Here is a 25,798-nt window from a genome sequence, read left to right on the forward strand (position 1 = left end):
AATCAGTTAATTTGTTCAGATTGTAAACTCTTCAGGGCTATTTTGAAAGTATGTTCTTTTTAGTATAAATACCTGTCATGGGTTAACTTTGGTCTGTGAATAAGTGTATTAAAGATCTGCCATTAAAGATCTGCCATCAATTAACAAAAGCTTGAATTTCAGACTTGAGACTGGTCATATTAGTTAGCTCAGGTTGGGATGGCAGAGAGCATGAATATTGTGTGTTCACAGAATATTGTGTGTATCAATACATATAGAAAACATAAGCCTGTACTAAATTCTCAATCTTTCTAATTTTGCAGGTTTTGGTGATAAGCATTGTGTGCACAAGAGTCATTTTATAATCCATCAATTTCAAGAAAGTAGAGAGGATGGAACACTTAGAATTGTAATATGTAAATTCTATAATTTTATCTTTCACCAGAACACTTTTAAAAACATAACTGCTCAATTTCTAAACTCTGATTGTAGCTGAAAGCTATACCAATCTAATTAATGCTCCCCCAGTAAAAAAAACTAGAGACAATGACCAAGTGTGATGGGGGGGAGGGAGGGAGGACTTCTCATATTTGCTCAGATCCTCCAGTTTGAGGCTTCTGACCCATAGAGAACTTACCCCCATTCTAGCAGCCATGGATTATCTCATTAAGCATTTTGGTGGTGGGCCACTTCCCAGAGCTCCAAGGAATGATGCATTATGGATTAGCAAGAGAAGGAAGAGAGACTGACTGAACATGTCCTTGACATACTAACACAAGGACAATTTCCCAAATGATCTTTAGGTCAGGCAGATAAAAAAACATTAAAAAGATAGTTTACAACATTTACCTCCCCCCCCTAGTTAGCTATGCTGTCCTCAGTCAGAAAGAGGAAGCAAGTGAAAAATGTAACAGATTTGTGGTATCAAAGCCATGCAGTCTAGTTGAAAACTGTAGGAAGAGATGCAAGGTGTTTACCCAGAATGTTTTGCCTTTTTCCCTACATTTTAGAATTATAGCTACTTAAAAGCCACTTCTCATTAACTAGAATAATAGAGTAAAATATAAAATGACAAAGTTGCATACTTTAAAAAGTGCTTCTTTCAGGCTCTGTAGAGTTGTTCCTAGCTTTAAATCTCTTGCAGAACTATACCAGTCAAGCAGTATAACATAATCAGCATTTCCCCTTCTCTTCCATGGACCTTTAGAATTATCTGGGAGTTTAGCTTCAATCCAATTAGCAGTGACTCTGGAATACAGGAAAATCTGTTTAAGAGTACAAACACCACATTTTGTCCAAGACTGGCTAAAAAATATGTAGGCATTGTCTATAAATGAAAGGTATGATTTATATCTAAGAAACAATGAAGCAAGTTACGTTATTCCAGTGTACCCAAAAGCCTAAAAAAAAAGCCAAATGTTTACAGCTCATACCAATTTCTTTCTGAAACTGAGAGCACATGCTCACTGCACTTTTAACAAGTAGCTCATAACTTTTACACAAGGAAGTGGCTTTCAGTCAGTCTAAATATAAGAAAACCAGAGAACTATATTTTATATTTCTTGACCACTAAATTGTGTATAATTAATTCATGGTGGTGCAAAATTCTGTCACATGAAGGAAAAGGTGAAAGTAAGCCAGTGTGCCCCAGTGTAGCGCATTGGTAAGACACTAGCTAGCTGGGGGCCAGGCTTTAGATGCTACTAGAACCCCAAGCCATATGGCTGTAGCACACACAGGCTCCAGCCCTAGTGTTTGGGCAATGGTAGCGTTGTCTCTGAACCTCCAAACCTCCCCTCTCACCCCCTGCCCAGACTCATGTATACACCCTTATTGTCCTCCAGATGTCAGCACTCTCCACCCCCCCCAGCTGCCCGATACCCACACTCACCAACCCCCTGTCCTGAGCCCTCATACTCCATCCCACATTTAAATTTCTTATGGATACTGTCCTATTGCAACCCTCCCCATAGGCAGCGGGTTTTGATAGGGCAATACTTGTAAGAAATTACTTTCACTCCTGCATGAAGGTTATTCCCTACCCTGGACTGATAGCTTCTTCTGGCACACTGATGGAATTTGGTATACAGGATTCCTGATAATCTTTCAAGCTTCGAGCATCCATTATGAGCAATTCGATGCTTTTGTCCATCATCATTGAAAACAGTTTCTCAGCAGTGATTGCTCCTTGAGATACAGAAGGGTAGTATATGCAAAGAAAAAGAAAATCACTTGTGATCAAATCTCTCTGAAGAGGTCAAGACTCTTGTTTGCAAATAAATACAGATGAAGATGGGAAATCTGATAGCTGTCAGTTTCCAATGCAACAATCAGTAGCTGGTCTTTGATTTATACAATTTTAAAAAAATCATCAGTTTTTCAAAATGGTCAGTATTTTCAGTCACTGAGATACACATGTCTGCTCTGGCTTCTTATTAACAATGGACTGTAGGTGCTTCTCTAATGGGGTCAAACAAAAACTTAAGAGAAGAGTTTTATATTTGCACCATGGTGGAATAGAGTCTGGGGAAAAGGATCCTTTGTTTAAATCAACATTTTCTTACAAAAGTCTCTTTAGAAATATTTCACATTATTTGTAGCTGGTTTATTCTGTCTGTTTGACCATGGCACGGTTCGTTCAGTCTACATTTGAAATAATTGCATAGCTCATTAAACAATAATTCACAAAATTCAGTATTTCCTAAAAGCCACCACTCTCAAATCACCTAATGGCGCAAATTTTGGACAACTTTTATGAAAGTCATGGAAAAGCAACTAAAGAAGTCATTAAAAGCTCAGTGTCATAAATGTAATTTTTTAACAAAACAGAAGATTAAGGAGGCTCAACTAATACATTGAAGTATCATGATTAATATAATGCTAATTTAAGATGGTGCACTAATTTTGACTTTTAAGAGAAGAACTCTGAGGGAAATGAAGGAAGCTATTAAAGAAACCAAAGCCAGAAAGGACCAATGTGATTGTCTTATCCAGTGGTTCTCACTTCACTGACTGTACCACCATTATATATCTGTTTAAATCTCTCTCTCCACTGCTTCTGCTACACAAGAACAAGGTGGATCTCCCTGATCAGTACCTTTGGGACCCGAGTAGCCAAAACAAGGGAGTTTGCTGAATGAATGGAGGTCAATGGTAGCTGGGGATTTCTGGTCCAGCAGGACCATGGATGTTGCTGGACTGGAAAGTCCCACTTTAGAGAGAGGTTGAACCTGTGTATATTTATGGCCATCCACCTCTGAAGGCAAAGAGCAGCTGCTGGCCAGGAGTCTAGTTGTGAAGGCAGTGCCACCATCAGGACCAATAGAGAAGTAAGGCGTTGCAATACCATACCATCTCTTCTGGTCCTGGTGGTGGTGCTGCCTTCAGAGCTGGGCTCCTAAGCAGCAGATGCTGCTCTCCTGAAACTTCTTATCCCCCTCCATTTCTCCTAAGGCATTCCCCCCCAGTTTGAAAAACTCTGGTCTAGTCCAACCTTCTGCAGAAAACAGGTCATAAAAATCCCAAAAAATAATTCCTGCAGCTGACCTTCAGAAAAACATCCAGTCACAATTTAAAAATTGTTAATAATGGAAAATCCATCACAACCCTTTGTCAGTTGTTTCAATGCTTACTGTTTAACTGAATTTTATGAAGCTTTTTTCCTATGAAACACTGTGTCACTTACCACTCAGGCTGTCAAATCGATCTTTTCTTTCCACTGACCCCTTCTTCTCACCATTGAGCTGTATTATTGTATTAAAAAAAGTGTTAGATGTTGCTGGTTTATTTTATAAAGTAACAAGTTGGTCAGCAAGTGATCCTTGACTTGCAAAACATGAACATAACAGGAAGGGACCCGCTAGAGGGAAACCTCTATGAAGGTCTCCTGGCAGATGTCTAGAAGTCCCCAAAAAGAGGACAGGAGGGCAGCTGCCCATAACAGAAAAAGCTGTTCTCACTCCAGTCACAGATTTTCTTTACCCAACTTAATGTGGTCCATAGATAGTCAATATTCTCTCAAAGAAGAGACACAAGATCTGCAACATGGAGGATCCTTTCCATGCACAAAGCTAAAGAAACAATTCCATTCACTGGAATTCATAATGAAAGATACTCTGTTTAGATATTACATGACACATGAGCATGCATTTATCCAGACATAAAAGGATTCTCAGCATATGTGAAATTTGTCCAGCCATTAGGTGGTGTAATTATCAGCCAAACGGGGAGCCTATAGCCCACTTTTAAGAGGACTTAAAGGACAGAATACAGCTTTCACCTGAATTTGCTCAAATTTATTACCACTAGCCCTCAAAGGACATGAAGGCACAATTATTCTACACTAATGAATAGCATTATTTTATGGAGAAAAAAACTTGAGCTTTATAGAAGAATTGAAGTCTATTATTCTGTAGAATTTTAAGAGTTCTGTGGGATGCTTCAAATTTAAAATACGTTTATGAAGATCCAAGACAAATTAATCTTTCAAAAGTTTCATATTATGCCATAAAAGAGTAACTTAAAGCCTTTCACCAAAAAGGGTAGAACTGAAAACTTAACTTTAACTGGTAACATTTAGCTCTCCACAAGGTAAACAATCTAGTCATGGGTGCAACTTTACTAGTAACTCAGTTTCTTCAAAATACGTTGATCTCCATTAACAGTTTATTTACTGAAGTACTAATTTAAACATTATGTCTTTATAGCTTCAATAGTGTATTTAAACATTCCCTTCCATTACCCTTTGGTTTTTTCCTCTGGAATCTACTGCATTTTCTGGAGACTTTTTAGCTAAAGCCTTTCCATCATCTTTTAATTCTTGCTTTTTCTGCTGTTCTTCTAATCTCTCTTTTTCTTCAAGCTTTTTCCGAACTTCTGCTTCCTCATATCTAATAGGAAAAAGTCCATGTTAAAAAACATTTTAATTGCATAAAGCTACTGAAGCCCAAGTTGTTTCCCCAAGCGTTTTAAATGTTGACATCTTACACATTTATTCTTGACTTTCCAATTTCATGCCATTTCCCTCAGTAGCTGTTTGATATTATTCCTCTGGTTTTTTTGCATGTCATAACTAACCTTGCTTATAGGACCAATTTGTGTCCTCTGCCCTACTCAAGACTTATTTCTCTCAACCTCGGGTATTTATGTAATAGATGCCCGCTCTGGCTTTACTAAAAATATTAAATTTCCTACCCTCTTCTGCACTTGTATAAAGTACAAGTACATATAAAGATTTAAGTAATATGGACATCTCAGTTTATAAGTCATGCTCTCTGGGCACATTTTTGCTAAGAAAATCTAGTCAGGTATCTAATAATGAACATATCACTAATATCTAATTACTGAAAGAACAACAACCTATAGGAGTTTTTTTTCTGTATTTGTTCAGATTGAGAAGTCTTTAGTCCAGTATACTTTTAAGATTAACTGTATCAGCAAATTACAACCAATTATGTGCCATTGGGTACCTAAGTAATTGGATTGGTTTGCCCCACACCCAAACAGTTCTGTGCACCCAGCAGCTATCTTTAAAGAATTCAAAACACTGGCGTTCCAATAGTAAGCCTTACTGAGTACTCAGGACTTCTGAAAAAAAAATCAGATCATGTATTAGGTGTCTGTTTAAGAAATTGGGCTTATCTGTTTCTTTTTGTATTTTTTTTTTTAATATGAAGTTTTTTCCTCTCTCATTGCAAAGTTAGCTCCAGTATTGCAAAGCAGCAGTCATAGGAATGACCATTTGCCTTAATGAGAGGTTAACTAATTAGGACTACTTGAATGACAACAATGGATGGCCTGTCCCAAGTCAAGTCAGGAACATTCAATTAGCAAACTTCATCAATGATTCCAAAGGTAGCGCACCAGGTCGTGACAAGTACCAGTAGAATGGACATTCTAAACTTGCAGCCACATGTCCATGGAATGTTTCTATGTAATTTTTCTAGTCTGTGACACAAGCACTGATTCAGGAAGCATCCCTATTTGAGACAGCACATAAACACATGCTTCAGTCCCCTTAACTTCAAATGTGACTTAAGCATGTGTATAAGTGCTTTATTGAATCTCAGCAATGCTAAATGTCTAGCCATCACGTAAACAATATGAATGCAATTCTTACAAAGTGAATTAAGTCAAATTTTTCTATGAAGTGAAATTGGAATGGTGTTTCACTACTTGAACCTCTCTTTGAGTTTTAAACATGGAAACTAACTACTCTCCAGGAAAAAAAAAATGTATGCCAGAAAGAGTAAACTGAATTGGTTAATATGCTTATCGTAAAGTAGCTTCTGTGACTTACAGGAGCCACTTTTTCTTTGTAAATATCTTTAACCAGGTCATGCATATCTTCACAATATACTTGAAATAATTAGCTGTATCAAACCTTAAACTTTATTCCTTTGGAGACAATCCATAAGCTACCAAAAATCTTTCTAAAATATTGCCTTCACGTAAAAGTTCAGTTTTGCTAGCAAAAACTGTTTCCACTCTAAAAGCACTTTCCTAATTCAGTACACTGGCATAGTATATCGATGCTGGCAAAGTGCTCATAACATACACCTGGCTTTAGTATGATCACGTAACAGGAAAGAATACTAGGAAAGGACTTATAACAGCAGAGTGAGTTTAACAGTAATTATCTAGAAGTTTTCACTGGAACCTCTGGTTGTACACATTAGTGAAAAACAGAACACTTGTTGATAATACAGGTTGAACATTCCTGGTCTGGCACCCTCAGGACTTGAGCAGTCCTGAACAAGGGAGTTTGCCAGACCAGGGAGGTCAGGCCTCGGGCGTTCCCAGTGCTCCCCTCCTGGCTATAGCCCCAGCCATTGCACTGCCTTCAGCCTGGCTGCTGGGCTCTGCTGCCCCCAGCCTGCTTGTGAGGATCTTCTCCCACCATCAGCCCTGCTCCAGCTGGCAGGGCTCCCTGCCCCCAGGACACTGGCCCTGTTAGCTTTCAGGTCCAGCAATATCCATGTTCCTGCTGGACCACAAATATTGTCAGACCAGAGAGTTCTGTAGTACAGAGATTCAGTAAGTTGTTAAAAATTCGAGAGAAACTAGGCAGATTTAAGCACATTAGTTTGAAGTGACTAGGATGAACGATGGCAATTGAAATCCAGTTTAAATAAAAGATTTAATCTGAAATTTTAATCTCTGGATTACTGCAAACAATGTTTAATTCACATAAAAGGCAAAACTACAGTAGCAGATGCATACATTTCAAATATATTCACTATTTTTACATATTGCTTTGTAAAATAAAGTTGTACATACCTAAGTTTGAGACTGTCTGAGAGTCTTTCAGCTTCTTCAATAGCTTTTTTTATATTTGTAGGTCCCAATATAGAAAGAAAGTAATCCTAAAACAAGGGCAACCCTACCATATAGTTAATACTGTCCAATAAACATACAGGATAGAATACTTCTACAGACATTAAGAACAACATTTAGCACTTAGTTTACAGCTCACTGAAGATGTAATGAAATTACCAAAAGAAAAAATTAAATCTAAAAGTAATTTTATATTGCTGCCATAGGCTACATCTACATTGCACTGTAGTCCGAAATAAGATATGCAATTTGCATAGCTCAAATTGTGTATCTTATTTTGATCTTATTTTGAAATAGCTTATTTCGTAACTTGGTTCAGTCTACACAGCACCAAATTTCAAAATTACTTGCTATTCCAAAATGTCCCTTACGCCTCGTGGAATGAGGTTTACAGGGACATCAGAATAGTGAGCCCGAAATAACGGGATTGCTGTTAAGACGCGGGATAGCTATTTTGGGATACTCCAGTATCCCAAAATAGCATTGCAGTGTAGACGTAGCCATAGTTACTCCGTAAATAAAACGTGGAGGTCCACTCTTCAATATTTTAAGAAAAAAATACTACTACATATAGAGGCAAGGCAAATATACATAAACTTGTTAATATTTGATTAATAATGTTCCTGTACTCTGGTCACAAGATTGGGAGGGTAAAAAACTCCAAACATTTAGCCACTTTCAAGGGACTAAGATTTTCATCATTAAATGGAATAATCAATTTAGTTTCGCACCAATAAAGCACTTTAACGGAGAGCAAAAGGGCTACCCCTTGAATCATAGTATTTACATATCCAGTAGACTTTATTCCAATGTAATTGGCAAAGGGCACTTGTAACAGAAAGTAATAAAGGAGGCTTTCAATAATGGACTGCCTCACTTAACACAAGCGACGAGGAGTCCTGTGGCACTTATAGACTAACTGAAGTGTAGGAGCATGACGAAGTGGGTCTTTGCCCACGAAAGCTTATGCTCCTACACTTCAGTTAGTCTATAAGGTGCCACAGGATTCCTCGTCGCTTTTGCAGATTCAGACTAACACGGCTACCCCTCTGATACTTGACATCACTTAACACAAGCTACAAAAGTTTAAATAAACAAATCCACTAATGAAATTCCTGTCTCAGTAATGCACAACCATGTAATGCTTTCAACTAAACCTCAAATCTTCAGCTATAATGCCCACTGATTCAATGTACTTATGTTTATTCCTACCAATATAAAAAACGCAGTCAGAAAGATATATACCTGTTGTTGCTTGAAGTCAGGTCTTTTTTTAATAAGATCATACACAGTCACGTATTTCATATACAGAACATAAGCCTTTTCTTCATCTCTGTCCAACCTGCATTCCTCTGCTGCCTTGAAGATCTTAAGGGCACTTTGCACATAACTTGAAATTGGAGAAAAAGAGCAATTAAAAAAACTCAATTGTTGACTTGGCTTTCAAAAGAACAGTCAGTTCTGCAATAAACTCTTGACTTAAATATTCCTATTCTGTGTACACTTAGTTTAAATATCCCTTTGGCAATACAATCAAAATCTTAGTGTTAAACTACAACTACTTTTTCCCCCTGAATTAGGTTTCTCTTTACTATTCTTTGTTAGCTATTTATTCAGTAATAAATTAAATGGCAGTTTAACACATTTCAAAAACAAACCAACCTACACAAGGAAACCAGTTCACTCTAGAATACAGAGTAGACTGACACTTTTAGAACACTAGTTATATAAAAACATACAATGAACTGCATGAAGATTCATCCTACAAATTCTGAAGTTAAGCTTTTTCTATTCCCATTAATGGATGAATTTTTCAACAGATATTAATAATTTGCATTTATACACACACACACACACACACACACACACACACACAGATATATATATATATATATAGCCTGTTGTCTCAAAAAATTCCAGTGCATTTAAAAAACTTTCACAGATAACGTGTCCACTTCACTAACTATTGAAACATGATGTCTTGGATCATCTTCATATTTAGTATGATAATTCACAGGAGTGAGGGAAGCTACCATATCTAGGGAAGCTGAAGAGGGAATTTATGTACCCAATTACCTGAGCTGGAATCTGGCAAGAAGTGCAACATTACTACTTAATCAATTTAATGCTTATTTAGAAAACTGGTTTACATTAGAACCATCTGTACACAAAACTAATGAATACTGTGCACTTTTTATTTAGTGGTGGAATTTGAACAATTAATCCAAAACCAACTAAACAAAGAAATTCACATACTTTTTTGTGCTAGTCTTCTCAGCTTTTATTTCTGTCTTCTTGTTAAGATCTTTCAATGAAGTACAGAGATAGAGTTCTTTAGGTACAGAAGCCACAGCAGGCATGTTAACGTATGGTTACTTATGTCCTTTTCAGGATAGTAGGGTTCTTTTAAATGTCTCTAATATTGATGTGTTTCTGAAAATACAAAGAGAAGACATTATTGAACACATTCTGTTAATACCTTCAACTGAGTTTTAAAACTGAGATTTTAACATGAAGCAGAACCCTCTGGAAATTATGTATTACAGAAAATCCAATTAAATGTAACAGTAGTTTTGAACATAACTGAATCATAGAGTGTATTTTGATTTATGAAAGTGCCTAATCTGTCAATGACAGAATGTGGAAGAATTGTTAAAAACAGTGGTAACACAATTTTTGTCACTTACATTATTTTAATAGTATTAAACTTAGCCCATTAAATAGCACCAAATTACTAATTACACAGAAAAGCTTTTTCTTAATTTTAAAAACCAAAGAGACATATTGTCATATTACAGAAAGCAATCTATAGTTTACATTTTTATCTGTAATAGCAGAATTGTTAATCTGTGTAGCATTGTCTTGAGCTTTAATACTGGGTTCCAGCCAGAAGGGAATGAACATTCCAATAGAAGTTTAAAATGTAACTATTTAAATATTAATTGCCTGTTACTATGTGTTAGTAAGGCAAGAGTTTTTTTTTTTTAGTATTTGGATGGATATAAATAAATTCTTCAAAAGTGATAGGGCACAACAACGAGAGAAAGAGAAAGGAATGCTGAAGTTCAGGGGGAACACAAAATAACTTTCCTGCCAAGATTCATTTTAGTGTAAAGCCAATAAATATATCAGAAGGAAATTGACCTTTTATGTATTCATAATCTTAAAAGGATAATTGATGTATGGACTTGCTTATGACTGACTTCTGCACATAGACATTACCCAAGGAAGGTGATTGGCAATACATAAATAGCAGACACAGTTCATGCCAAGGGAAGTCAAGTTGCCATTATGCAATAATCCATAAATTTGCAACATCTTTGTCACACCTCTCTCAGTATTAACTAGCTTAGACATCATTGCTTTTATGTTCTCCCTATGGGAGATTCCTATTGGCAGCCATTAGCATAACAGCTGAACATCTTGTTCATATTATTCTAGTATAATATTTACAGTAAATTATTTATTTTTATTCTGGATTGAATCAGACTGTTTAGTTTTGGTGAAAAGTGAAAATACTGATCAATACCCTTAAAAAGGTATCTTTATTCAAGAAGGTGAAGTGAGGAAAAAAACCACCCCTTAACTTGCTAATTTAACCACAGAGAATACTGGATCAGAAGATGCCAACTTAAAAACTATCCCTTACACCAGTCTGGGTGTGAAAATTAATAAAGATCAAGATGACAAAACCAGTTAGCCCTGTAGAAGGACTAAACAAATCTCCTACATTGCTCTGTGCTGAGTATCATCATTTAGAAATAATTTTAAATTCTTGCTTTTATCTCCCCTATCAAATCAGGATTTGATAGTCATCTGAAGCAATCCTTAAATTCACCTTTAATATAGTTAAGGATTTATCTTAACCCCCTTAAAGTCTGACATCAGGAGCAAGCTTTGGTACATCTCTCTTCAAACTTGAAGACATAATTTAGAAATGGCTATTATCAAAGCTGATTAATAGGTGGGCTAAAAGCCTATTTCTTGATTGGTATGATCATGTGATATAAAGAGCTCTATGATAGTTACCACATCTGGATGTCTAATGACCTATGTGAAATTAGTTTGTTTTCATCCCATTTGCTAGTTGTCAGATGCTGACCTCAGAAAACTAATGTTAAAAGCCCCAACTGAAAATCTTAGCAGTAAGCCTCAGACTGAATGGGAAAGGAGAAAGAACTACCCCCTCATTCGCAAATGTGAACAAACAGAAGAATTCAGCTGCTTGTGTCCTCAAATGAGCACATTTTACTAATGATGACAAACATTCGTAGGGTTAAGGCAAAAGGATCTTAAATCACCTAGTCTGAACTGTATATATGCAAACACTGTAAAAGCCATTAAACTTCAATCAAGTAGCCCTGTTTAGTGTTGAACAATTTGACTAAAGCATAATTTCCACAAAGGTATCCAGTTTTGATTTGAAGACACCAAAAGTGAAGAATCCATCAAATTTTTGGTTAAGTGAAAGAATTAAGAACCTTCCCCTAAAAGACATATGCAGAATGCTTAGAAATGCAATACTTTAAAAATACTAATGTGAAAGGGTTTGATAGTCAACTGCCACAGAGACAAGAATACGTATTGCAAGGTAACAGCCTTTTCTGCACAGGAGCAAATTTTGGGTAATATTGCAGAAGATTTCATTCTTTTAATATGATTTTCATATTCCTTGTTCAATTCATCCTCAGAATACAGCCTTAGTTGGCTTCTGTCTTTTTCTAAGGACTGTAAATAAAGACTTCATTTCCCTGAAGCTTTAAGTCCTTTCTAAATATATCTTCAAGGTTCAGTTTGTTACATAACTTCTGTTCTCTGAAACTCTTAGCAGTAACAAATAATTGAAATATTATATACTGTTTTAAATAATTAAATATGAATTCAGACATAGGAATGAAAACAACCCTACTCTACAAAACAATTTGGAAAATAAAGAATTTTGTAAAATAGAAAAGATGCTAACAACATCTCCCAATAATTGACACATTTATGTAGATTCAATCCCAACTAGAAATTCTAGAGTTCTGTCAGATCTAAAATTACTCTAATGATTTTTTTACATGAGAAGATAAGGTGAGTAGCACTCTTGCTACTTACTCATTTGTACAGTTTCTCAGTAGGGAGGCAAATGTCTTCCCACATTTTACTATTCTTCTGCTATGCTGCATACAGAAAGTGCTAACTATAATTTTCCTAGCAGAAATGCCTTTCCACTCTCCTTATATTTTTTCAAGATTTTTCTAAGAGTAAATTTGCCAAACCTTTACTTGCTTTAATTCTATCTATATGGTGCCTAGCACATAGGGCAATTCTTTAAGGCTGCTGTTCTGGATGCTATTACACTACACATAAAATTAATAAGGACAGATGAGTACTATAATTTTCTTTTTGGCAAGAAATCAACTGACTATTACAGTTTTTGGTATGAGACAACCATGATAAAAATCATTTGGCTTTATTGTGGGTTTCATAAGTTCATCTAAGATTTCTACTGTAATTTCTAACCTTTCAATTAGGGATGTCAAATTTAGATTAGTTAATTAATCAAATAGTTGATGGGATTTCTATCAACTATTCGATTAGTCTATAAGGGTGCCTCCAACTGGGCTCCTGCTACAGTTCAAGAGCAGAAGTCTCACAGGGAGCATGGGGCCAGTGGAGAACTGCCCTGCATTCCCTGCAGTGCCTGAGCTTTTGAAATATTCAAGAACCCTGGCTGGGCTCCCTGCTGGCCTCGCACTCCCTGCAGCGCCTCAGCCTTTGAAATGTATAAAAGCCCCAGTGACGCTCTTATACATTTCAAAAGCAGAATCGCAGCAGAAGCAGTGTGAGTGAAGACTGCTTCGGTCCCTGCTTCCGCCATTTCTCACTGTGCCTCTACCTTTCCTGCCCTCCGTGAAGACAGTGCTGGGGGAACCGGCTTTTAAGTCGCTCCCTCTCCCCAGCACCGGCTCCTGCTTTCCCTGCCCCTTTCTCCCTCTCTCTGATAGAGGCAGCAAGGGGAGTGAAGTGACTAATTGCATCACTAGCTGACTATCCGATAAGATTGTGCTTATTGGACAGTCGACTAGCTGTATACCTCCCTACTTTCAATAAGTGCAATACTCAACATTAAGCAGGTTGAGTACCACCTTCATAGTTTTCTGGAAAATGGTTCCAAATTATTGGTTGTAGATTACTGGTAATCAAAAAAAAAAAAAAATACACTCTGATGGTTTCCAGAGAGCTGGCCAGTCAGTGTTGATCATGCGTTCTCCTCCCTCTCCCCCTCCCCCTACTTTTTAAGTTGCCAAAGCATATTAAAAGAAACTAAAATACTGCAGTTTTCTAAAATTGCTCCACTTATCCAAGATATGGAGGGAGATACTCCAGGAAACTGATCGGAAAAGGTGATCCACTATGAAAATGTGAATATTCCTGAGCTAGACTATTTTAAAGTGTGGCCTTAATTTCTCCATGGAGTTGTCTTCCTTAAGAATCTGAATTCTAAATGAACATGTATCTACAGTGCTAGTCTGAATGAAGTGAATCAAAGTGATTGGAAATGGAGACACTGTTAGGCAGTAGATCACTGCCTCTCTTCACCTTATCCCAGTGGAGGACAAGACAGCCTTCGTGGGCTGAATCCAGCCCGCCAAGCTGGTAGATCTGGCCTGTGGCCACCCTACAACTCCCCAGACCCCAGGCCAATCAAGATCTGGGGATGGGTGAGTGTGCAAAGTCTCCTGTCCTCACAAGGGACGCCCTGGTATCAGAGGGAACTGGCAAGGTGAACAAAGGGGGCAAGGGACTTTGCGTACTTACCCCTGCCCCGCAGGCCCTGACTGGCCTGCAGGCAGGGGGAACGCATGAAGTCTCCTCACGCTGTGGCGCCTAGAGGGAACTGCAAGCTGTTTTAAAACAATACTTTACGTTCTCCCTCAGCCCCAGGCCAATCAGAGTTTGTGGGTGGGGGAGCACATAAAGTCTCCTGGCCCTACCCAATCCTCCTCAAGTCCCTGCTCCTTCTGAGGTGGCCCAGGGCTACTTCAGAAATGTATAAAGTGGTCCCCTTTAAAAATTATTGCCCAACTCTGCCTTATCTCCAAAAAAAATGGACAGAGAAGAGGTGACATTGAAAAACAATTTGATAATTTGTTGCTAACTTTGTTTTATTGGGCTGAGTTGCACTATAGTTTTTTTTTTTCAAATCTGAACAAAATCAGTTCCACAGCTTTTTTCTATTACTCCTGGAGATCAATTCCAAATTGAAGGAGTAAGGGACATTTCCAAATATAGCAATAGCCTCCTTGGGTAGAGATTACGGTAAGATTGTAAATAAGATCTATTGAAAAAAAAAACCCACACTTATAACAGCAATTATTTATAAGACTCCGAAAAACAAATGTTTGTGCTCTTTCCACAGGTTTGCTAAAGAAATAACATTACTAGATTGGTATTAGCATTAATTAATGTGAACTCATGCATATTTGGGCAAAATACAGTGTTATGAAAACTGAAGCTGTTGCATTTAGTTATTGCAGTAGACACAAGGTGGGGATCTGGCCTCTGGGTTACCTGGACCAGCTCCCTAGACTCAGGGTTCCCTCCCCAGCATTGGGGAGTCTATACTGCCCCCCGCTACCCTCCCTTGCATGGGGCTTGAGCACTCAAAACTACTAGCCTGCCTCTCCCCCAGGCACTGCTGTGCAAGTTAGGGATGTAAGTGAGTAGTCGAATAACCAATAAGCCTAGGCTTATCAGGTAGTTGAGTTGACTACTCAACTACTCGCTTCCCCCCCCTTTGCTGCATCCGTATCAGAGGTAGCAAAGTAGGAGTAGGGTTGCCAGATGGTTTCAACAAAAATACCGGACACACTTGACATTACATCACAATCTACATTACATCTTATTTAGAAAATACCCCTTGAGGAATATTTCAGTACAGTTTAGTTTTTTGAAGTTTATTCCTCTGCTGCTTTGACTAGCAGGGTGAGGAATAACCTTCCTAGATAGGATGTTACTATCACTTCAGAGAGGAAAAAGTGATTTATAATCAGTTACAAGAGCACTGATCTTGTCTCATAACCACTTCTGAACCATTGTACAGTAATTACTTCATTACTAGAAGAACTAGAGGACACCAAATGAAGGTAATGGGTAGCAGGTTTAAAACTAATAAAAGAAAGTTCTTCTTCACATAGCGCATAGTCAACCTGTGGAACTCCTTGCTAGAGGAGACTTTGAGGGGTAGGACTATAACAGAGTTTAAAGAGAATCTAGATAATTTCATGGAGGTCCATAAAAGGCTATTTGCCAAGGGATAGAAATGGTGTTCCTGGCCTCTGTTTGTTGGAGGCTGGAGAAGGATGGCAGGAGACAAATCACTTGCTCAGTGTCTTCGGTTCACCTCCTCTGGGGCACCTGGTACTGGCCACTGTCGGCAGACAGGCTACTGGGCTAGATAGACCTTTGGTTTGACCCAGTACAGCCGTTCTTATGTTCTTATGTCACTATACCAAGAAAATAGTGGAATGAGGAACAGCCAAAAAAAACAGGTAAAAACTATACAGGTAAAATATACAGACTTTTGAGCAGGTATTAACAATAGATCAAAAAAGTTCCCCATAGATGGGGGAATGGAGGAGAGAGAATAAGTTCATTCATTTTATATTATAACAAAAATTAGGCATTTCAAAAAATCTCAGCTGTTTCCATTCCTGCAAAAGTCCATTTTTAGATTACGGTACATTCCAGAGTAGTAATCCGCACCAATACTATGTCAGAATAAAACAGGAAGATGGTGAGATTTGAATTTGAAGAGTTCTAGCTAAAATATCTATCTTAAACTAAAAGTCTGAAATGCTTCACTGATCTTAATAAAGATGCTTATATCAAACTGAGCCTGATAAAATAAAAGTTGAATAACAAATTCTTAATAAAACAAACTAAATTTCTAGCATGCTTAGTCTTGCAAAATTAGTTCAAGATTTTTAAATATTAACATGCTTGTTTAATTCCATTGAGGTTATGACCACTTGAAGATAAAGTCCTATTTTTTTTCCAATTGCATATTACTGTGACTAATCAATGGTGGTTAATACCCAGTACTTCAAACACATTAAAATGCCAAGTTTTAGTGCAGGGGTGGGCAATAATTTTTTACCAGGAGGAAAGGGGGGGCACTCCAAGATTTTGGAAAGTTGTTGAGGGCTGCACTCTTCCATGATATTAATGGAGATGCGGGGTCTAGGATGGAGGTTGGGTGCAGAAGGAAGCTTGGAGTAAGGGACTGGGGTGCAGGAGTGAGACAAATCTGGGAGGGAGTTGGGATGAAGCAGGTGGTTGTGACCTCCGGCAGGGGACTGGAGCGCAGGGGTTTGGGACGTGACCTAGGGAAGGAGGGGATTGTGATCTTAGGCAGGAGATTGGAGTGCCAGATCTGGGAGGGGGTATAGGTATAAGAGAGAGACAAAGGGTTTGGGTATATTGAGTGAGGGGGAAGAGAGTTGGGACAGGAAAGGGCTGGGGTGCCAGCCTGCTTGCCAGGCCATGTGCTTCGTGAATAACAGCCCAGGAGACGGGGCGTGATTCTTCTTAGCTGCTTGTTACTCCAACAAGCAGCTCCCATTTGCTGGCTTCTGCTAGAAACCAGTCAATGGGAATGTGCTGGGGGTGGGGCAGCTCCTAAAACTCCCCCCCTACCCTCCCGTTTTAAAACGGAAACGGAGCCCTGCAGCCACGTTTCTGCCAGGCATGAGGGGATGCGGGGGAGCCTGCCTGGGGCTTCCTGCTGCCTCTGCAGGCCAGATCCGGTGGCTTGGAGGGCTGGATGTGGCCCGCAGGCCATATTTTGCCCAGGCCTGCTATAGTGTGTTTAAAAATCCTTTAATGCAGTTAGATTAATCTGCAAACTCATATGAATCTTTTGTTATTTCTGAATTGTGAATCTGAAATAGAATCATGTATCTTAAGTTATTAAAATTCAATTGTAAAGTAATGCATGACATACTATTAGCTGTTCTAATAATTACATATTTATGTAATTAGCCCATGCAAAAGGTCCCAGACTGACAGGTGCGAAGACACAAATCTTTGATAGATTCACAGATTAGAGCTGCTACCTTTCCAGTATCTATGTATGTCCCTACACTTCCCTGCCATTGCGCTTGAAACTATATTGGAGGGAATGCTGTTTTGCTTCTATTTATTAATCTTTTGTTTATTTGTCTGGTAGGAAATTGATTGAAATTTCAAACTAATTTCAGACAAGCCTTCATGTAGGTGACAACCTTTTTCAAAAGGCAAAAGTGGAACACATGCAGGGGCTCTCCCCACTCCCCCACCTCTTCTTCTCCAGGGTTCCATCCTCCAGTCAGGATGGATGCTGAAGCCAGGCTGTGGTAAGAGCCACCCAAGGAGCCTGAGCCACTCTGAGAAGCCCTGGACCAGGGGCTGTGGTGCCAGAGAGTACCACCAGCCTTTATCTCTGACCCCCAGTGTGCCACCCAGGGTAAATGAAAGGTCCAGCGCTCCCCACAGTGGCCCAGATTCTCTAGGCTAGGGGTTTTCAAAGTTGGGTTGCAGGTCTGTCCAGGTAAGCTGCTGGTGGGCCAAGCCACATTTTATTTATCTAAACGTCCACAGGCACAGAACCTTGCAGCTCCCACTGACTGCGGTTCACTGTTGCTAGCCAAGGTGAGCTGTGGGAAGCAGCAGCCCAGACCAAGCCATCCCCAATCTCCTGCCCTCATTCCTGCACAGCACCTTGCCCACTGCTCCCTGCACTCCATCCCATACTTCAATTTCCTTACAAGTACCATCCTATGACAACCCTCTCCCCAACCACCTGTCTGGAGGGGGGGGGGGAGGGTATTTGCCCTAGGGCAGTGCCTGTAAAAATTTAAGTTACTTTCAGCCCTATTACCACTCAAAAGTTTTGCTGACATAGTTATGCTTGTTAAAGGTGTGACATTTCTCAAAACAGTCACCACGAAACCATAAGGTATAGTAATATAAGCACTCTAATGCTAATAATCTGCATCTATACTAAATGGATTTTGATGATTTAACTAAATTGATAAAGTTAAGCCAGCAAAAACACTCAGAATGTAGATAAGGTCTAAATCAATGAAGTATACCTGAGTCTCCATAAAACAATAGCTCTCAGGCCTGTAAACGATAAATTGAAACTCCTAAATCCAGGACTCTCTGGTCCGGCAACATCCGTGTCCAGCAGGATGACGGATGTTGCTGAACCAGAGAGCCCTGGCGCTTGGGAGTGTGAACCAGCTGAGAGCTCCATCTTTGGGGAGCCCTGGCCTGGCTGAGCAACAGTGGGAATGGGGAGCCAGCACATGGCAGAAGAAGGCAGTTGGCAAGCCCTATCCCTACAGAGCCCTGGTGGGGCACGGTAGAAATGGGGCTTTGGCAGCTAAGGGGCTTCGGGCTGGAGCCCAGTGGCAGTGCACCAGAGTAGAGCCAGCAGCAGGGAGAGGGAGCATTGTGGGAAGCTGGTGACAAGGGACCTCTTTGATCTAGTAAACTTCCTCTTTTGGAATGGGTCAGGTACCGAGGGTGCTGGACCAGGGAGGTCCAACCTGTACTCATTTTACATGTTTAACACTTAAAGGGAAAAAAAAGTATCCATATTTACTATTTAATTGCTGGTCATCTTAAGATATCCAATTGAGTGTCTGTTTATCCTAACCTCCCTCCAATGTCATCTCAAGTGGAAAGAACCTACCTAGGCCCCAATCCTGTGACGATTTACACATGTCCCTAAGTTTACTATCATGAATAGTTTGAAAGATTTCAAAGGGATTATTCCCAGTAGTAAGATTAAACACCTTTTGAGATTGAGCCTTTACATGATAGAACTTCCCTCTTTCAACTCTGACAATTCAGTTTGATACTGTTGTTACTGCAGCATATTGAAAATTTAGGGACAAAGTAAAACTAAATTTAAAAATTATCTATATATACACTTTAGAGTTTGTGTGTCTGACTGTCCATTCATTTGTTTAAAAACTCCTCCTAAAGTGTAGGAGTTAGGACCACCAAATTTGACATGCAGCTTTCTTTTATCCAAACCTAAGGGCAGGGTTTGGTTGTACCAGGAAAACAGGATATGCCTGGAATCAAATTGTTTTCCTTAATACAGAAAGGATGGGAAGAGCAAGAGATAGTTACGGTCCACAATGATCACAGGGGGCAGTGAGAGTAGGGGACACTTATACTGTAGAGTGATCACAGGGAAGCAGCCAGAGCAGGAAGAGTGGCCTGTTAGGGCCAAGGCTCTCTATATTGCTACCAGCCAGCGCCAGCAGCACAGCCGCCCCTGCACCCCGAGGAGTGGGCATCTGGGTCCAGGCAGTGTGGCCCCAGCCCCTCCAGAAGAAGCCACTAGCAGCATGGCCCTGAGTGCCACAGGAAGCCACTGTCACTGGAGCAATGCACCCTCCCAGCTCCAGACAGTCCTGGTGAGACCCCTCACACCTTCCAGCTCTCTGCCCTGAGCCCTTCTCACCCCGGAACCCTCACTCTCCCCCCCCCTTGCCCAACACCCTTCTCTGAGAACTTCCTGACCCTGACCCTTTCTTCTGCACCCCCCATGCACCAACCCCCTGCATGGAGTCCCCCACATCCCCAAACCCCTATCCTGACTTCTGCACCCCTCTCCCGCCAGCCCTGAGCAATGCCAGGTAAATCTCTAATAATATCCACAGGAGCTGTACTAATATTTTTGTCATATTTAATTCAAATAATATTCCAATTTTTATGTTTTTCTGAGTGACTTCAAGTTTCCATATTGGTGGACATGAATATAGCAAAAATTAGGAGGCTAATTAGGGGACTAACAAGGAAATGTCAATATTTATCAACAAATATTTGCATAGAAAATTTTTCACTTCATTTTGGAAATAGTATTTCATCTATTATTATCAGGAAACTAAATTTTGGTTTAACCAAATGACTTAAAGTCCACTAAAACTAAACGTCTGCATCCCCTGGGCTCGCTGCCCCCAGTTATGACTGCAAGTATAGCCTTCCTCAGGTCAGCCCCATCACTTTCTATGTTATGAAAAACAATCAAATTCCTGGCACAACCAAACCCTGACCTTGATTTAAGTTGGGATAAGAGGAAGCTGCATACCAAATTTGGTGTTCTTAGCTCTTACATTTTAGGAGAAGTTCTTGAACAAACGGACTTGCTGACAGACGCAGAAATCTGTAAAACTTATCTTTAGACTTGTTAATTTGGAGATGGAGTATTACACTTGATGCCAAATCCACATCTGAAGATTGTTAATCTTCTAGATCCTGATCTAGAGAGGTATACAGTGGGAGTTGCAGGTACTTAGTACACTGCCAAAACCTCAGGAAAATTTGGGTATTACTAATAGAAATATTTGAAACACAACTGGACTTTGCGCAGTCAGAGTTAAAATATACTAGATAATCTATGCATAATTAACATGATTGTGTTTACTGAGGATATGAGTAACCAATTACTATAATTACCACTGGAAATAATGACAATTGCTACTTGCAACATGACTGCCTTTGTATTATATTTTTGAACTAGTCAGACGTGCCAAGTATTGCATGTCATGTTCAGGTATGTAGTTAAGTATTGATCTTTTTATACACATTTAATGTCCAAGGAAGCAATAAATGTGAGACAGGCTTCTGACAGTTTTAAAAGTTAAGTTTACTACCTACATTCTGCATACAGATATTTGGTCTTGTTTTCTTGGGATTAGATTTATTTACTCCTAAAATTTTTAGAATTAGTGTAATTTTAGAGATGGTCTTTATGGCACAGTTACACAATCTGACACACACAGATCAATTCCAGTTGGTACGCCACATGAGTATATGGTCCTTCATTGCAGAGACCTACTGATCTCCATACATATTTCAGATCCCAGGATCAGAGCTTATATCTATCAATGGTTCAAAAGCACTCTATTTAGCACTTTTGAGTAAGCTCTTTGCTTAATTGCTAGATGAATACATGTTGTCAGATAGGTTAGAACAGAAAATTAGATGTGTATACAATAGTTTACAAAATCAAACTATTAAAAAAGAGAAAGAAAACATTCGGTGAAAAGGTACCGTACAAATATGGGAACCAGAAAAGTGAAACTGGCTAACTTTGATATTTTTCCAAATTGAGTGAAGTACAAAAAAAACACACACAGGAAGTGGTAGAGAGTTAAATACTTTTAAAGTTATTTTGTTTTTTTAATTTCTGAAATGTTAATACAAAGCCCCTTAAAAGTGAAAAATTAAACTTGACAATATCCTCTTGACATAGTTGTGGGCACCCCCAGACTTATTATCAGAATAGACATCGCGCCATGACAGTTCCCAAAACTATAAATCTGAATACTTTAGCCAGTATGAAAGTTTCACATGCAATATGAATGTAGCAAAATATAAGTCAATCATAACTGGTGTTTCCACACCACACTTCACCTGAAACTCACACCAAGCTTTACAGATAATAAGCCTCCTGATCAAGTGGCCAGAGCTATTTCCATTTTACCTGCTGATAAACTGAGGCTGAAGAGAAAAAGTGGCACGGTCACAGGAACAGGTTACTGGCAGTCAGGGACAGGAACCCCCCCATCCCTGGATACCAGTCTCTGCTCTAACCAAAACGCCACAACCTCCTCCTGTCCTGCAGGTCCTCGGGACACAACACGACAGCCCTTCTCTCCTCCTATCCCCCATCCTCCCACACGGAGTCCCTCTCCCTCAACAGTCCGCATGATTCCCCCTGGGCAGCCCCCGACGGCGTGAGGAGTCCAGGAACGCGGTGCCCCCGCCAGGACCTATCTGCCCCCGGGCTGCTGCGAAGGGAGCCCTGCCAGCCCCGACAGCCCAGCCGCACGGCTCTAAGGCCAGAGGAAGAGGCCGTTCCCCATCCGGGCCTCCAGCTCCCTTTTTGCTCTCAAGCTCGGCGGCCGGGCACGTACTCACCGCGGCGGGGACTCGCTGCCTCAGGCTGCCGGCCCGGGGCAGGCCCATGTCCGAGCAGTACCGCGGAGGAGACTCTACGCGGCCATAGCTGCTGAGGCGGAACTCGAGTGGGCTCCTCCCCCCCGACCCTGTGAGGGCGGAGGCTCTCCCGCCGCCGAGCCGGGGCACGTCCGCCCCTAGGCGGGGAGACGCTCTCGAGCTAGGCGGGGGGCCGGTGACCCAGGTACAGGCGTCGGGGCGCTGGAATGCGAACCTGATCCGTGCGCTGATGGGGAGATTAGGAGGCCTGGGCGGTGGGAGGGGACGCGTGTGACAGTGAGTCAGGCTCGGGGACTTTAGAGTAGGCTGTGGGAGGGACCTGGGCACTCGGGCTCACGATTCCAGGCCGGGGGGGGGGGGGGGTGTGATATCTACACTGCACTCTAAACTGGTGCCGATTTAGGCTTGAGCACAAAGCCCCCTTCCAGGCCCGTCCTTAGGATGTATGGGTCCCTACATACACAGCTGTTAAACTGGTGCTCCTGTGCCTGATGGGGGCGGAGAATGATGCTTTTTTAGAGATGTGTTTTTATAATCTGCAGCAACACACTAATGAAATATTTTACAATACTTTAAATATTTTAAAATATTTAAATAGTTTAACTTTTAAACGAAGGTCCTGTAGACTAGCATGGTAAATTAAAAAACAACTACTAGTGCTGTAGAGACTATGGGTACGTCTAGACTACATGCCTCTGTCGCCAGAGGCATGTAGATTAGGCTACCAGACATAGGAAAATGAAGCGGCGATTTAAATAATCGCTGCTTCATTTAAATTTACATGGCTGCAGCGCTGAGCCGACAAACAGCTGATCAGCTGTTTGTCGGCTCAGCACGATAGTCTGGAAGTGCGGGGGGGGGGGGTCGACATCAAAGGTATTTGTCGACCACCCAGGTATGCCTCCTGGGATACCTGCTGGGATGAGGTTTACCTGGGTGGTCGACAAATACCTTTGATGTCAACCCCCGCGCGTCCAGACTATCGTGCTGAGCCGACAAACAGCTGATCAGCTGTTTGTCGGCTCAGCGCGGCAGCCATGTAAATTTAAATGAAGCGGCGATTATTTAAATCGCTGCTTCATTTTCCTATGTCTGGTAGCCTAATCTACATGCCTCTGGCGACAGAGGCATGTAGTCTAGACGTACCCTATGTCTCTACAGGACTACTGGTTGTTCATATAGTACTATGTTATGTATATATAGTATCATGAGTTTTCGTGGGCAAAACCCACTTCTTCAGATGAGCTTGGACAGAGAAAAAAAGGGAGGGGGAATGGTAAATTCAGAAACTGACAGTACAAACCCTAGGTTGCCATATGCCTGCTAAATAGCTTCATTACCACTTGAATGGCTTTCACATGTTCAATGTTCTGTTAATGGGTCTGGCAAGCTTTTTCACTTTTAAGTTAACAGAGAAAGCAGAACCACGGAACAGATAGGAAGAGACAGGTGGGTGGACATTAAGACCCAGTGGTGCCCCAAATTTTGAGGTGCCCTACACTACAGCATGTTCTGTATATATGCATGGCTCTGCCCCCTTCTATCTGTACACAGATCTGTCCAATTTGGCTTAGGGAGTACTGGGGACCAAGGACCATGCTAAGGGGGAGTGTCAGAGCTTGAGTCCAACTTGTGTTGCAAGTCTGAACCCTGTCATTTTGCAGTGGACACAGCTCAAGCCACGAATTGGAGTCATAAGGGCTGTGTAGTGCAATATGAATGTGTTAGCACATCTATGAGATCCATGTCTTGCAATTGTGGACACACAAGCATTGACTTGTAAACACCAACTCCACAAGCCCAGCTCCCCCAGACCTGGCCATAATGTGCAGTATGGACATTGGAGGGAGTATGAGCAGAGTGGGACATGAGGAGTCAGGATACTATGATTGTATTGTCAGCTTGAACTTCTGAATTACAGTAAGAAGACATCACTCCTTGTGTGACTTTTTCATACATGCAACAATTTTGTTTCACTCCTGTTGCCCTAGCAGATCTGCCTGAGCCCATTTTTGTGATCTGTCATTGATGCTGCAGTTTTGTGTGTGTGGCGGGGGAGGAGGGGAAGGGAAATGACCTAAAGACAAATTAGCTACCACACATTGAATTCTTTGGGATAACTTTTCACCCATGAGGATACATTTAGTGCATCTGAGGCTATATCTAGACTACGGGGTATCCCGGAAAAACTCCACTGTGTCCAGGGAATGCGTCTGCTCTTCTGCTTTTTTTTGTGGAAGAGCAGACACGCTCTTTTGGAAGCCCTGTCTTCCTCCTCCCATGAGGAAGAAGGGCTCTTCTAAGAGCGGGTTTTTCCCCGAAATTTGTCCCAGTGTAGACAGGCCAAATTTTGGAAAAGCTTCTTCTGAAATAACTATTGGAAATCGCCCCGTAGATATAGCCTGATAAGGTCTAGGGGGCAAAGGTGGTTTTATGCCTTATCCCATTCTATACTCCCTGATTTGGTGGGCAACCCAGGATTCCCATAGTATGTTGGCCATGATCTTTGTCCGAGGTACTCCCTTCAACTACAGATTAAAGGAAGGTTGCCATACAGCTAGAGATGTAATAGTGTAACTGTTTAAACTATTTAAATGGCATGAGCTTATCGGTTACAGTAACGGTTAAACTATGGCTCCCAGCACTGTTCCTAGAGACCTGCCTGCCACCCAGCACTGTAGGCTCTGAGAGCCCACAGCGCAAGGAGACAGCTTGCTCCCTAGGAGTGGGGACAAGAGCTGGGAGCAGGCCCAGGCGAGAAGCTGCAGATGGGAGCTGGCTGCTGACCTGTGCTGCTGCTGCTGATACAGAGGCAGCAGTGTGGGGCAGCAGCTGGCTTCCCTGGAGAAGGGCCAGCTGGCAGGAGCTGGTACACACTGGGAGCCAGCTGCTGCCCCACACTGTGAACTCTGCGGTATACATTTTATACTGCATAATCCGCAGTGTGTGACCGTATAATAGCTACGATTTTCACTGGTGACACGGTTACCTAATTAACAGCATTGTGACATTCCTACACTGTGCCAGTTCTGCACCATTCAGGAGGTTCCCCTTCAAACAGGAAATCCCTAGGTAGCTATCTCACTGGGTTTTCCAGCTGCATATGTTCCCAGAACAAAACAGCTAAAAGACATGCTCTAAAAGTCTAAAATGTACTATATTTTCTGGAACATCCAGTATTTCAGATGAATCGAATTGGGCCTGTTCTTGTAGTGACAAATTAAGCAACTGAGGCTGTGGAAGAAAGGAGAGAACTCCCTTCCCCCATATATCACAACACCCTTTTTACCACATGGGAAGATGCATCTTGGAGCCAGGACACTATGAATTCAAATCTTACCTCCACTGGTTGCTGCTTATACAGGCAGTCCCCGACTTACGTCGGATCCGCACTTACGAACGGGGCTTTCTCGCCCCGGAGCTCGCAGGCAGCTGTCCCGCCACCTCAACCTCCGGGGCTCAACCTCAACCTCTG

The 25,798-nt window shown here is 40.9% G+C and overlaps 1 protein-coding gene across 3 annotated transcripts in view; it reads right to left on the bottom strand.

The window, feature by feature from the left end:
• Positions 1-22,560, bottom strand: part of USP8 (ubiquitin specific peptidase 8) — a 38,785-nt gene extending 16,225 nt beyond the window's left edge. The window contains exons 1-8 of one of the 3 annotated variants that reach the window (XM_075897151.2): positions 22,285-22,560; positions 9,571-9,747; positions 8,560-8,704; positions 7,258-7,343; positions 4,721-4,868; positions 3,665-3,722; positions 2,022-2,166; positions 1,065-1,227 (exon numbers count right to left, since the gene is read on the bottom strand). In XM_075897151.2, the coding sequence (XP_075753266.2) occupies positions 1,065-1,227; positions 2,022-2,166; positions 3,665-3,722; positions 4,721-4,868; positions 7,258-7,343; positions 8,560-8,704; positions 9,571-9,674 (849 nt within the window). In that variant the 5' untranslated portion in view covers positions 9,675-9,747; positions 22,285-22,560. The remainder of the gene's footprint in view (positions 1-1,064; positions 1,228-2,021; positions 2,167-3,664; positions 3,723-4,720; positions 4,869-7,257; positions 7,344-8,559; positions 8,705-9,570; positions 9,748-22,284) is intronic. The other 2 variants (XM_075897150.2, XM_075897152.2) reach the window with 2 other exon arrangements.
• Positions 22,561-25,798: the final 3,238 nt, after the last annotated feature.

The sequence above is a fragment of the Pelodiscus sinensis genome, chromosome 14, assembly GCF_052426305.1.
Source record: "Pelodiscus sinensis isolate ZL-2025 chromosome 14, ASM5242630v1, whole genome shotgun sequence".
Classification (NCBI taxonomy): Eukaryota; Metazoa; Chordata; order Testudines; family Trionychidae; genus Pelodiscus; species Pelodiscus sinensis.